Source organism: Abrus precatorius, unplaced genomic scaffold (assembly GCF_003935025.1).
Source record: "Abrus precatorius isolate BTA unplaced genomic scaffold, Abrus_2018 Scaffold8, whole genome shotgun sequence".
In the NCBI taxonomy this organism is placed as follows: Eukaryota; Viridiplantae; Streptophyta; class Magnoliopsida; order Fabales; family Fabaceae; genus Abrus; species Abrus precatorius.
The window spans coordinates 13,261,901-13,275,315 of NW_020874428.1; the positions used below are offsets into that span (position 1 = coordinate 13,261,901).

General features: G+C 27.7%; 1 protein-coding gene across 1 annotated transcript; it reads left to right on the plus strand.

Moving 5' to 3' along the window:
* Positions 1 to 243: 243 nt before the first annotated feature.
* Positions 244 to 8,617, plus strand: LOC113846179 (ras-related protein RABC1). The gene is made up of 6 exons (XM_027474160.1): positions 244 to 626; positions 1,155 to 1,223; positions 1,922 to 1,987; positions 6,615 to 6,736; positions 7,609 to 7,737; positions 8,183 to 8,617. Exons 1-6 carry the CDS (start codon positions 482 to 484, stop codon positions 8,294 to 8,296), a joined length of 645 nt encoding a protein of 214 aa, XP_027329961.1. The 5' UTR covers positions 244 to 481; the 3' UTR covers positions 8,297 to 8,617.
* The last annotated feature ends 4,798 nt before the right edge of the window (positions 8,618 to 13,415 follow it).

Genomic DNA, 13,415 nt, shown 5'->3' on the forward strand with positions numbered 1-13,415 from the left:
ATAATTTTTTATTATATAAAAATAAAAAAATTAAAATTATATCTGGAATTCAGTTACCCAAAACTAATTCTATCAACAAATTTATCTTAAAAACGTGAATAGAAGATCAGAATTCGGTTTCTCGAAGACACAATTTTGATACCTCAACAGTAAAAAAGTTTAATTTAGTAAATATTTATAAGAGAAATATATTTCAGTATTTTTATTTATTTTTTATATTATTTTCGTAAAAAACTCGGTGAGAGTGCGAAAACACCGACAACTGAAACAATCACCGCAGGAAGCATGCGACAAACTTTAAACGGTTTCTTTGACTATCCGCAACCTTCCAGTGACTTGTTCAGTTCATTCCTTTTTCTTTCCATCGAATTCAAGTCAAGTCTAGAATTTCGAAAGAACTAAAGGAAAAGAAAAGAAAACCCCCTCTCAGATCCAATCTTAAGAATATCTAATATTAAGTGTGGTTCATTGAATTTTCCACATGGATGCATCGTCGTCGTCGTCGAGTCAACCTGAATTCGATTATTTGTTCAAGCTTCTGTTGATTGGGGATTCTGGGGTTGGCAAAAGCACCCTCCTTTTGCGCTTCACCTCTGATTCTTTCGAGGATCTTTCTCCCACCATCGGTTTGTAACAATCTTTTCCTTTCCTTTTCTCCTTTTTATTGGAAATAAGTAATATAGCCTTTTGTGTTTTAGTGTTACGATTAATTATGAGTTGAGCTCAAATAATTCCCAATTAACTCAGTTAATTTACACTCCTAACTATTATATATTTTGGGCTTACAATTCACAAATCAGTACTGAATCTACTGACAAGACATGACTTGTCAGATCAGGCTTCATACATTTAATTATACAGTTGATCTAATAATATGTGTTGTAGTGGGCCAAACCCAAATCAGGATTGGACAATAATGGTTTGACTGTTGTGTAAAGCAGCATTCTTTTGTTTTTAATTATTTTATTTTGTTTTATAAGCAATATCTAGTTTTGTCTTCAACAGAGATTATTTAGTTTCTCCATCACGGAGTCGTGCTCCATTTGTCCATGTTATGGTTCATTATATGACTGTGGAGACTATCACCTAATTATTTGTTAAAATGACATACTTTTTCTCAGTCATATGAATTGATTCTTATAATCATGATGCAGGTGTGGATTTCAAAGTTAAATATGTTACAATGGGAGGGAAAAAGTTAAAACTTGCTATTTGGGACACAGGTAATGTGCCGTGTGTTAATTATGATTTCCAGAAAGTCAAATCCCTTTTATTCTGTGTTGTTTGCTTCTGTTTTTTATTTTCAAAATATTTACATTAGTTAAGAAACAAAACTTTTTGTATTGCTAAAAACTCATGACGCATAGTGAGTGTGGAAGCTTTGGAGCTCTTATGTACTAAACTGTTTTGGGCTTTACTTGTAACGTATGCCATACCAATTGAAATCTTCAAAATTTTTTGTTGAATATTTCAGTACTGGTTCATTAATATATATTAGGATGACATATATGAACTTGGAGGTCAAGATTGCTAGTCTTAAGTCTTAATACTCAAGTGAAAACATATTTTGGCAATTTCTGCAATATTTTTTATAACCAGTGTACTGGAATGTACCTTATCTTTGATCACAGTGTCATTAATAGAGTAATGTATTAGAGAAATATATTTCAAATATATTTTGTTGAAACTACGACATGTTGAAACTGTTCCATGTATATTTATGAGAGCATAGTGTAATGTAATGCTTTAGCTACTATGTGCAGTATATGGCTTATATTTCTTATATACAGAGATTAGCAGTTTCTGATATACTGAATTTTCGTTTTATATTATAAGTTTGTATAATTTAAGCTTTAGAGAGTCTGGTCAACCATATCTGGAATAAGTTAATTGCAATACTCAGTATTTTCTGTTTGTGCAGCTGGACAGGAAAGGTTTAGAACACTTACTAGTTCATATTACAGAGGAGCTCAGGGAATAATTATGGGTATGTTCCATGATTTTCTCCATTACTTAGCTATATTAAACATTTATGATGCACTTTTTTGTGTTTGTTTGAATTTTGGTATCTTATTGAGATGTAAATCATTCACTATGGCTATATCTGTAGTTTATACCTATTTCTATTTTACCACTTTTGAATTTATATTGTAAAAATATAGCAAACTGGTAATTGTATGATGTCATTGTTTTGATATTTTCCTTTTGCTGGTCTCTTGCCTTTGTGCGGTGTCATTAAATGCCAACTTTTATTCTTCTGCATAAGGCACTGTTTTGGTAAATGATTGTTTTGAATATTTTAAAAAATGAAAAACATGTTTCTTATAATGAATGATCAAATCTGATGCAATAGCTATTAGCTATGTCATGAACCAAGATTCTAAGAGCATATTGTCAGCTGAAGGCACATGAAAATTGGTAGAGTTCTTTGGGCTTGAAGCATGGATAATGACATGCCATACAATACTCTTGTGCTGAAATTTAACTTCTATCTGAAAGAATTAGGGCAACAAGGATCCCTCGGCCACAGTTTATCTTGGGAGCTTTGACATTGTCACGACCTAAAATTGAGTTTGTAATCATTGCTCAGGCTAAGTTACCAAGAAATATCACCTACAAACCTATTTAGAAGTAAACACATAAAATAATAAACTGTTTCAAACAAGTGTATGACCAATCTACTGAAATTGCCACTAAATTTCTTTTGTAATTTCAACATTCCAAAAATATAACAACTTGTTAAAATTATATGATTCAATAACAATAAAGGAACATCAGATATACCTAATATCAATACCAAGTTCCTATTACATAGCCAAAATAATAAATCTAACTTCTTAAAATCTGCAAAAGTCCAAAATGTAACAAAAAGCAAAATGAGACCATCTTAACAATGATGATCTACTAATAGAAAATTCTATTGGGATGAACTGTAATTTCTACTAACTTATAACTCAGCTACTGGAAGATCTGAAAAAAAATAAAGAAATGGGTGAGTAACACAGGCTTAATGAAGACATAATAACCATAATGAATAAGAAACGAAAATAAATAATGTATGAATGTTTAATAATTATAGAACTTATAATATGTCAGTTTAATAAAACTAATTTGTTCTATCCTCACTTTCAAGAATTTGAATATAAATCAAAAGTTCATAAATTTGTGTTGTTAAATAAAAACATTCTTTCAATCTATAACTATTATAATGAAATACGTTTTAAAAAAAATTAAATAGAATTTTTTTAAAATATCATAAATGAAACCTATATATTACTCTAAGAATCACATGAGAGAACTAAAAGTATAACTGTATAAGGTAACTCTACTTTGTTGATAACTCCCTCCTCCTAAGGAGAACCTCTCCCTTTGAGATTAATTCATCTAACAGACAACTCATTCCTTGTGTTTGTCGTGTCATAATTTGTCTTAGTGAGAATAGTCTTAACTTGTTGATAGCTCTCTCCGTGCATTGACATTTCCATTTAACAGATTTGGACATCATTAATATCCAACAAAATTTCTGAAAATTATTTGAATCTAGATCTATACTTAAAATTTTAAAATATACCCTTCCTACAAATAAAGCATGTCAAAAAATAATTTTTATAAGCTTGAGTAGTTAAGATTACTTTAGGAACCCAAATAATTTTTTCTCCTATAATAGATGACACTTCCAAACTCCGAAAATTTACCCAAAGCTATTTATATGAAAAATAAAAATAAATAAGTCATAAAGATTTATTTAGAATCTTAAAAGAATAAGTTAAGGTAATAAAATAGATACATGGAGGAATGAGAGAAGGAGGGAAAGACGACACTGAGAAAGAGATGAGAAATAAGGCAGGGAGAATTGGGATGGGGGCATTTGGTGAAAATGAAAATGAAAATAGAAATCGGGGGGGGGGTTGTTGGTGAAAAAGAAATGGAATGGGGGGGAGTCATTCTCCCCTTTCTACTTTGTTCTAAGGCCCCTATAGTTAAAGGGGCCATTTCAGATACAATGCCACAAACCAACTCCCCCAAAAGAATAAATAATAGGGTGAAGGACATAAATGGTATATATTACAAGATGTATGTGAAACCACATCAAATCCATAAAATATGAAAGGATTCATGATCTTATAGCAAAAGTGGAGGGCAATGTAACACTTAAATTTTGGTGGCAGTGCTTTTTTTCCTTTACTGAAGTGCAGTCTATAAGGCAAAATAGTCCATTTATTAATGATCCAACCTATTCATCCATGAATAAATCCTAACTGTTCATTTGTATTACAATACCAAAGCCTTATCTTAGTAAATGAAGTCGGTAACATAGATCACACAATGCCATTATATATGGTTGAAAACCTTTTTTTGAGATATTATTTACTATAAGATCCCTTTTAATAATATTTTTTTCAAAGTGTTTTTAGGTCTTGTTCTACTCTTTTTTTAACCAAATTAAATGTCATGTCATCACTATTTTTACTAGTTTCTTCAATAAATTTCTTTGCATGTGTCCAAATCACTTAAAACAATTGTCATCTTTTTTCTTATAGGTGTTATTCCAATCTTATCTTGTATAAAATCATGATGTGACTCCTCATTCATTTTAATATTTTGATTTCTACAACTCTTATTTTTTTTCTCTTGTCATCTCTTTAAAACTTAGCATTCACTATCATATAGAATAACTAGTTGCATAACAGTACCATAAAACTTTTCTTTAACCTTGATTAGTACTTTAAGATTACAAATAAATCCTAATTTTTTGTTTCATTTTAACCATTCAGCTTGTATTATTTATAATGTCTTTGTTTTGAAAGAATTAATCTCAAGTACTTAAAATTAAAAACCTGTGGTATGATGTCACTTCCAATTTAACTTCCAAAGCATTATCATCATTTTGTTTCTTGCTATATAATGGATATACTTTGTTTTACTTCAATTCAAGCATAAACCAATAGATTTCAAAGTTTGTCTCCCATGTTTATGTTTAGAGTTTGCTAGAACTGTAATAGATATACTTTGTTTTACTTCTATTCAAGCATAAACTAATAGATTTCAAAGTTTGTCTCCAATGTTTATGTTTAGAGTTTGCTAGAGCTGTAATAGATATACTCTGTTTTTACTTCTATTCTAGCATAAACCAATAGATTTCAAGGTTTTCGCCAAAGTTTAAGTTCAGAGTTGACCTTTGGTTTTGATTTCTCAACCAATACTATTTCATTTATAAAATAACATGGATTTATGGAATGTATTGGAAAAGGACAAGGGCTTTCAATTTTCATTCTTTTAATGTACTATTTTTTATTTTGGTTTTAAAATGAAGTTTGGAATGTGTTGTGTCATAAGATCAGACATATGGTTTGTTTTTGGTTCAAGATTTCTTTTCCACTAGATAAATTTTGTAGAGAAAAAAATATTTGTGAAAATTTAAAGAGAAGAAAATTGATAGGTAAAAAATATAAATAAAATATAAAATATAATATGCTTGTAAATGGATGGCTTGAATATCTATCCATAAAAAAAAATTATTGGATAAGGTTCGATGGTTTTTATTAAAGGAGTCATGGATGAATTTGATTCTTTTAATATATTTTTAATGAATAAAATTGTAGCACCTATGATGGAAAGGATGAACGAAAACCATCGCAAAAAAGACCACTAGAGGCACTAGTGAAGAGAGTGGACGATGTGACTTATAGTCCAATAAAAAGAGTAGAGGGAAATCAAAAAGAATCTTAGAGAAAATTATTAAAAAAATTCTATTGATTAATAATATTTCTAAGGATTTGATTTTTTATTTAATTCAATAATGTCATGTGATCCAAGTAGCCAATCTTATTTAGTAGGATAAGGCTTGGTTGTTCTCATTGTTTGTTGTTGGATCATAATAAATTGATTAAGAATTTATTTTTAATTCGTCCATTATAATTCAATTCAAAATTTATCCCAATCGTCCATACTCCTATGTCACTGGTAAGAAAGAGGAAAATCCATTCCATCCAAGGCAGCCCATGAACTGGGACAAGGGATATTCTTGTTGTGGATGAAACCAGGTCTTTGACAATCTAGAATTCTAAAAACCAAACTAAACTGTTGTTGAGACTAAGGAGAATGCATGCCCATAGACCATACCAGCATAACATATTAGCTATAGTTTCTTGGCATGTACAGTAGTGATGGGAAAGGGTTATGGGTCTTTTTCTGATAAACTCAACTCTATGTGTCTTGATAAATGCCCAGAAGAGTTTACTTCAATTTGGAAATATTGAACATTTGACAACAGAGTATTGACAACTGTGTGGTAGTGTTTTCTTCGGCTCATAATATCATAAATGAGATATCATTCCAGTGAGAGTATTGGACATATTACTAAGAGGATTGATTGATTATCATTCTATCATTTCTCTTCTGTTGAGTAATTACAGAGTGTTGTTGTTAGAAACTTCGAATTATTGTCTTGATTTGTAGACCATGAATTTGGTTGGCTAAAATAGTATAGCAGTAACCTGTTTTGCTTCTAAATATTATGAGATTGTTTCAATTTTTTAGCTATGACAATCACATTTATGTTGCTTTTAAATTATAAATCTATTCAATGAATTTGGATTTTTTAATACATGCAGTATATGATGTGACACGGCGAGAAACCTTTACAAATCTATCTGATATATGGGCTAAAGAAATTGACCTATACTCCACAAATCAAGATTGCATCAAGATGCTTGTTGGAAACAAAGTTGATAAGGTGCGTCCATTAATGATTTTTTTTTTTTTGTGTAATTTTTCATTCTTATAAATTGTGAGGGTAAGTCTTGATCAAGCTATTAATATTTTGAGGTGGGCTTCACCCTTCTATTTTAAAAAGTCTTTGTACTTAATCATATTTTTAATCTTTATTATGATTAATTTGCAATTTTACTCTAAATATTTTTTAGTTCCTTAACTTTTTAAATTGCTACAATAAAATTTTTCTATTAGTTTTCCTGTTCTTAAAACTCAAATTCTCATTTTCTTTCCAAAATCTCCATGAATTAAATTGATTAAACTATTTTATATTTCTTCCAGAACTTGGAAATTTCAATTGCTTATTTTCTTTGAAACCGTAACTTCATATCATACAAAATCATTAAATTTCATCAAATTAATCATTGTAGAAGGACACAAAATACAATTAGGTCTATTTTGAATCTAATTACTTTTTCAATTGTTTTATTTATTTGGTCGCCTAAACTAAAACCATCTAGCTCTGCCACTGGTCTTGATTCACTAATTCAGTAAGAAATTTCCATCTGGGTATTTTTTGCAAATGCTGCTCTTGTGACCTGTTTTATATCTAAAAATATTATCCTATCGTATCTTTTCCATAGGATTAGAGACCTTATTTTATCATTATCCCTTAGGATTAGTTACCATATTTCCTTATCATGATTTGTTTTATGAATTCGATAAGATTATGATTAGTATAAACAGGGGTTACTGCTCTTGGTTTTATGAACATCCAAAACATCCCAACACATTATCATACATCTCAATAAATATCAATTCTGTTTTATCTTTCTTCTTCTATCTAGACCTAAAGCACTGCAATTTTAACAAAGGCATATCACTCTTTTTCAGGAGAGTGAGAGGGTTGTCAGCAAAAAGGATGGGATAGACTTTGCAAGGGAATACGGATGTCTGTTTACTGAATGCAGTGCAAAAACCAGAGTCAATGTTGAGCAGTGTTTTGAGGAGCTTGTAATGAAGGTATACATGCTATGCAACTCTTCCCTAACTCCTCGAAAGAAGAAAAGGGGGTGGAGTGTCACTGAAATAATTGAAATGGTTATTATTGCTTTAATATATTAAGCATAAAATATTTAATGCTTTTGTCATGATGATATCTGTTTATGAAATATGTTTTGGAATACCATTTGGTGAAGGCTTCTCAAATTCCTGAACAACTGCTGTATCCTTACTAAAGAATTTGCAACCATTTTTGTGCACAAATACTGAATCTAGTTGACCTGAATTGCAAGCAAGATAAACCTTTTAGCATTTGTCTCAAAAGAATTGTGGGTGTTGTAATGTTGTCTCCCACCCTCATGGGGTCTACCTATTTTCTTTTATTTATTTTTATCAAGTAAAATTTAACACCCTCAGGAAATGGAAGAAATGATTTCAAAATTTGGGCTTCCCTGTTTGTCTGTAGATTTTGGAGACACCAAGCCTCTTGGCTGAGGGTTCATCTGGTGTGAAAAAGAACATCTTCAAGCAGAAACCCCCGCAGTCTGATGCATCAAGTAGTAGCTGCTGCTCATGGTGATTCACGTGCTCACCAGGGCCTTTCACCTTCCACTTCTCAGTATGATCTGGATTTCAAGTGCAATTAAATTTCATCAGATGTACACACAAATATTTTATTTAGAGCCTGTATATCCAGATTAAATTATTGTTCTTCTCAAGAATTTGCCTAGCTTTTAAAGATATCCATTTTATTGGGTGTTATTAGCAAGTACTCAGCTGGGTTTCATATTTCATACCGTCCTTGCATATGGAAAACGTTTGCTATATTTATGCTTTGATGTCTTAACATGATCATAGCTGACATTCACACATTGAGGAAATTTATATATAAAACTTCCTCTACAGAAGCATAACAATTATCATACTGGCATTGTTTCGAGCACTGCCACAGCATAAAAGTAGCATGGAATATCGTAGCTTTTTTGACATCTGCCACACCGTATACAGGTATGGCAAATCATGTTGTTGATTCAACTAAAAACAAAATGGTCATTGTAATGTTAGGCTCAGAATAAGTAGGAAAGAGTTGGGGAATTAAGAAGATGAAACAAAAACTTTGCGTCATGACCCTTAATGTGTATATTTATTTATAAGAAAATGCTAACCTTTACCACTAAGTTCAAGGAATTTATATTTTATTTTTTATAACTTTAATGTAATGTATATTGTTTTTTCAATAAAAATTTATACCTTTTAGATTATTAAATTCAGTTTTAACGGTTAAGGATTAAAAAAAATATCATATTTTTTTTAGATCAGAAGCATATCACATCATTGTCATATATCATCATGCTGATACGGTTTGAATTGTCACTGACAAGAAGAATTCCAAGATATAGTAATGCTCTCAACGGTTGGCATTTAATTTAAAACAAATTAAAAATATCTCTACCACAAAGGAGTGCATAGTTATATATCAAACTCAGTGTTATCAAATGGCAGAATTTGGTGACAATCTTTTAGCTTTTTCAGACAGTCACGGCAAAAAATGGCGTTTTTTAGTCACAGCGGCTGTTGTTCGCCTAGTAGTAACGGTGACTATAGCGAAAAAATGACAAATTTTTTCTTTTTCTAAACAAAAGGTTAGGTTGCAGATTTTGAAGTTTTTTTACAGTAATATTATATATGAAAAAAAAAATACTCAAATAGAATGGAGACTAATTTAATTATTCAACTAAACCTAAATTTTGGACAACAATTTTGACACTCAAAATTTGGTTTCTTGAGAACCGAATTTTGAGTTGCTTTTTTTTTTATATAATAAAATAAATATTATTATTTAAATTATATTTATATATTTATATTTTATTAAAATAAATATTTATAAATATTTTGTTAGTTATATATATAATAAAATAAGTTTTATTATTTAAATTATGTTTATATTTTTATATTATTTAAAATAAATAAAAATAATAATATTAATTTTAAAATATATTTGACATATTTAATCAAGATAATAAATAATATTTTTTGAAAACAATAATAATTAAATTTTTAAAAAATAATTAAAATAATTAAATAATAAGTAAATTATTTTAGATAATTTTAAAAAATTAATTAAAATATTTAAATAATAAATATATTATTTTAGATAATAATGTTAATGTTTAGATTATTTATACTTAAAAAATAATAAATATATTTTTAAAAATTAAATAAATATATTAAATATTATTCTGTTTATTTACTTATTTAAATATGTAATTTTGACTTAATATTTTTAAATATTAGTATGATAAAATGATATTTTAAATAAAAAATTATTTTAATTAAATAATTTTTTTTAAAATGACATTATTTAATATTATAATTTTTAATACCCTAAACTTTAAAACTTTACTATTATAATTTTGAATAAATTTTATTTGAGAATAATTTTTTTTTAAAAAGTAAATAAAATATTAAATTATAAATTAATTATTTATAGTTGAGACAAATATTTTGAAATTAACGTTTTCTTGTTACTAAGGTAACATTGATGAAGACAAAGTGCATTAATAAGATGATAAAAAATTCATAATAACAATAATAATTAACTATCTCCGTAATGGTGGCCAAATCCACGACGAGGGTAATGTCTGTGACGTAGTGAGTTTCGTCATTATGGTTGTTGCTCTCAATTTCAGGATGAACTTGTGGATGATTTGAATCATCATGAAAGTCTAGTTGTTGGAATGCATTTGATGAATTACTAAGTTCATTAACAAAATTTGGTTGGTAAAGAGACTGCATATAAGTTTGTGTTGAAGATAGAGTTGTAAAATCAACTCCAAATAAGTTTGTAAAAGAATCCTCCGATGTTGTTGCAAACGAAGTCTTGTCTTAATTATGTTTGCTTCTAGCGTAATGTCTATGTCGCAATCGGAGTACGACGGGACGATTATGACAAGGAGTCGTCACCAAAGTTTATTAAAGAAAAGAACATTTACAAAATATTTAATAAAATAATCTTTAAAATCATGTTTAGGCTCGGGAGTCGTTTAGCGTAGGGAAGCTATTAGCACCCTACGACGTTCGTTGATTAAAACGGCTACTTTCTAATTAATTGTGTAAGAATCATTTCAACTTTTTAAAAATTATTTATTTTATTTTAAAAGAAAATTATTGATTTTTTTTTTTCTGATTTGTCATTTTTTTAATATTATTTCTCATTTTTAACAATTTTTTTAAGTTTTAATTATATAAATATTTTTTAGAAATACGATTAAAAAAATTTGAATTAAAGGAATGAATATATATATAAAAATACTATTTTTATTTTATTTTCATATTAAATAAATTTAAATAAAATATGACATGATTTTTTTATTTTTTCTTAAAGTAAGATTTCTTTTTTCTTTTCTTGTATTTTTTATTTTTTGAACAAATAGCTAAAAATCTAATTCGAATGGAGAAAGTGAAATATTTATAAAATATTATTTCTTTATTATCATATTAAATAAATTTGAATAAAAATCAACTTGATTTTTTTCTTAAGTAAAAATTCATTTTTGCATATTTTTTTGTAAAGAACTAAAAAATTAGTTTTAATTGGAAAAATGGATTATTTACAAAATATTATTCTCCTTTTTTTTTTAATTTTAGAATGGGATAAATTTAAACAAAATTTGAATTTAATTTTCTTTCTTTTTTTAAGTAAAATATTTGTTTTTATATTTTTTAATTTTAAATAAAGAGTTAAAAAATTAATTTAAATTAAGGAAATATATTATTTAAAAATATCATTCTTTTTTTTGAATTGATTAAATTTAAACAAAATTTAATTTAATTTTTCCTTTTTTAGTAAAATATTCATTTTTTTTATTTTTAAATTAAGAATTAAAAAAATTAATTTAAATTGGGAAATAGATTATTTATGAAATATCATTTTTTATTTTTCATATTCAATAAAATTTAACTTGATCTTTTTAGTAAATATGTTTTTTTATTTTTTTTATAAACAAACCTAAAAATTTAATTTGAATTGGGAGAACGGATTAATCATAGGATATTATTGCCCCTTCTCTCTTTTTTTATTTTATTTTATACATTTTTTGCATTGATATTAGTCTTAAAATATTTATTTTATTTTATTTACTTATTCCCTTTTTTTATAAATAAACATAAAAATTTTGTTTTCTGTTTTATCATTCTGAATTGCTCATAGTTTAATTTTTTTTAAATAATTGAAACCTGAAAAAAATAAAATTTTTATTTTTAGACTTGACGGGTCAGGTTCCTGCTCCTACATATCCTCCGTGTGTAACGTAGGAATCAAAGCTGCCACGTAATTATTTTGAAAAATAAGTTTGAATAAGTTTCAAAAGTGTTAATTTTTTTTAGCTTGATTTTTACTTTGTTATTATTTTTTGTAAATCCACTCTTGCACAAGGTTCAAATTAGTACACGACTACTCAATAAACCTTTACGATCTAAGCGATGTTGAAGGTGGATCCACCACTCTATCAAAATTACTTGGTCATTGCGTGGATTTAAAAGACTCCTTTTTTTTATAACCAAAATGTCTTATTAATATTGAATTATATATATATATATATATATATATATATACAATAAGAAATAAACGAAAAATATATAGAACAACAAAAACATATACAAGAGCAAACAAAAACAACAAGAAAATAATTATTGTTTGATTTAGGAATTAGTTTTTTTTTTGGATTTGCAAAGAAATTGAAATTTTTAAGACTTATAAAGAAAGAAAGAATTTTTAGGGTTTGAAAAATTTAGACTTTTATAATTTGTGAAATAGTTAGAGTTTAAAAAGAAGGCTATTTTTTAGGTTTTGTGAAAAAGAAATACGTGGGATTTTTTTAAAAAAAATTATTTTTAGGATTTAAAAAAAAATAACTCTTTTGGGTAGAAAATGTTTTAGGGTTGGCAAAAAGGCAAAGCAAGCAATGCCCTTTTTTTTAAAGATTTTTTTAGGGTTTGGGAAGATTAGGGTTTGCAAAAAGAGCAATTTTCATTTTTAAAAAAATGATACATTTAGTGGGAACAGACAAAACAAGGAAAAAAAATAGAAATGCAAGCAAAGTACACATAATAAAACAAAGAGATTTTTGTTTAGAAATAAAAATTTAGATTTTTAATATGAACAGAAGGAAGAAATGAGAGCAAAATAATAGATGAAGTGATATTTCATTTAGAAACAAAAACTCAAGACTTTTAACATAAACAAAATATACAAGTAGAAAAAAGAGCAAATAATAGATGAAGAACAGGCCACAAAAGGAAATCTTACTTGCTTCAGAGAATTTATCCTTCAATTCTTTTGATTTATTCTCTCTATTGACCTCGGGTGTGCCTTGAGATGCTCTCGGTTAATTTTCTTTTGGCTCTCTCCTCTTTTTTCTTCGTTTCCCGAGCTCTCTCTCTAGGATTTTCTCTTTTTTTTCTCCCTATGCTCTCAAAGTGTCATGTAAAAATATGAAGTGTCAAGGTCCCTCTCTAAAGACCTAAACTTCCTATTTATAGCCACACCTCCTAACCCTAAATCCTATTTTATTTATTTATTTATTTATTTTTATTTTAAAAAAAGGATCCACCTTCCTATTTTTCGATGGCCACCTCTCATATTTTCCTTAAATATCTCATTCACTTCCCTTAAAATCTTTTCACTAATCCACTAACCT

Bases quoted from the DNA above. Each gene is read 5' to 3' on its own strand.
- LOC113846179 (XM_027474160.1), top strand. From the start codon at position 482: ATGGATGCATCGTCGTCGTCGTCGAGTCAACCTGAATTCGATTATTTG. The intron at 1,224-1,921 runs GTAATGTGCCGT...CTGTTTGTGCAG, and splicing joins ACTTGCTATTTGGGACACAG to CTGGACAGGAAAGGTTTAGA. The intron at 6,737-7,608 runs GTGCGTCCATTA...ACTCTTTTTCAG, and splicing joins TTGGAAACAAAGTTGATAAG to GAGAGTGAGAGGGTTGTCAG.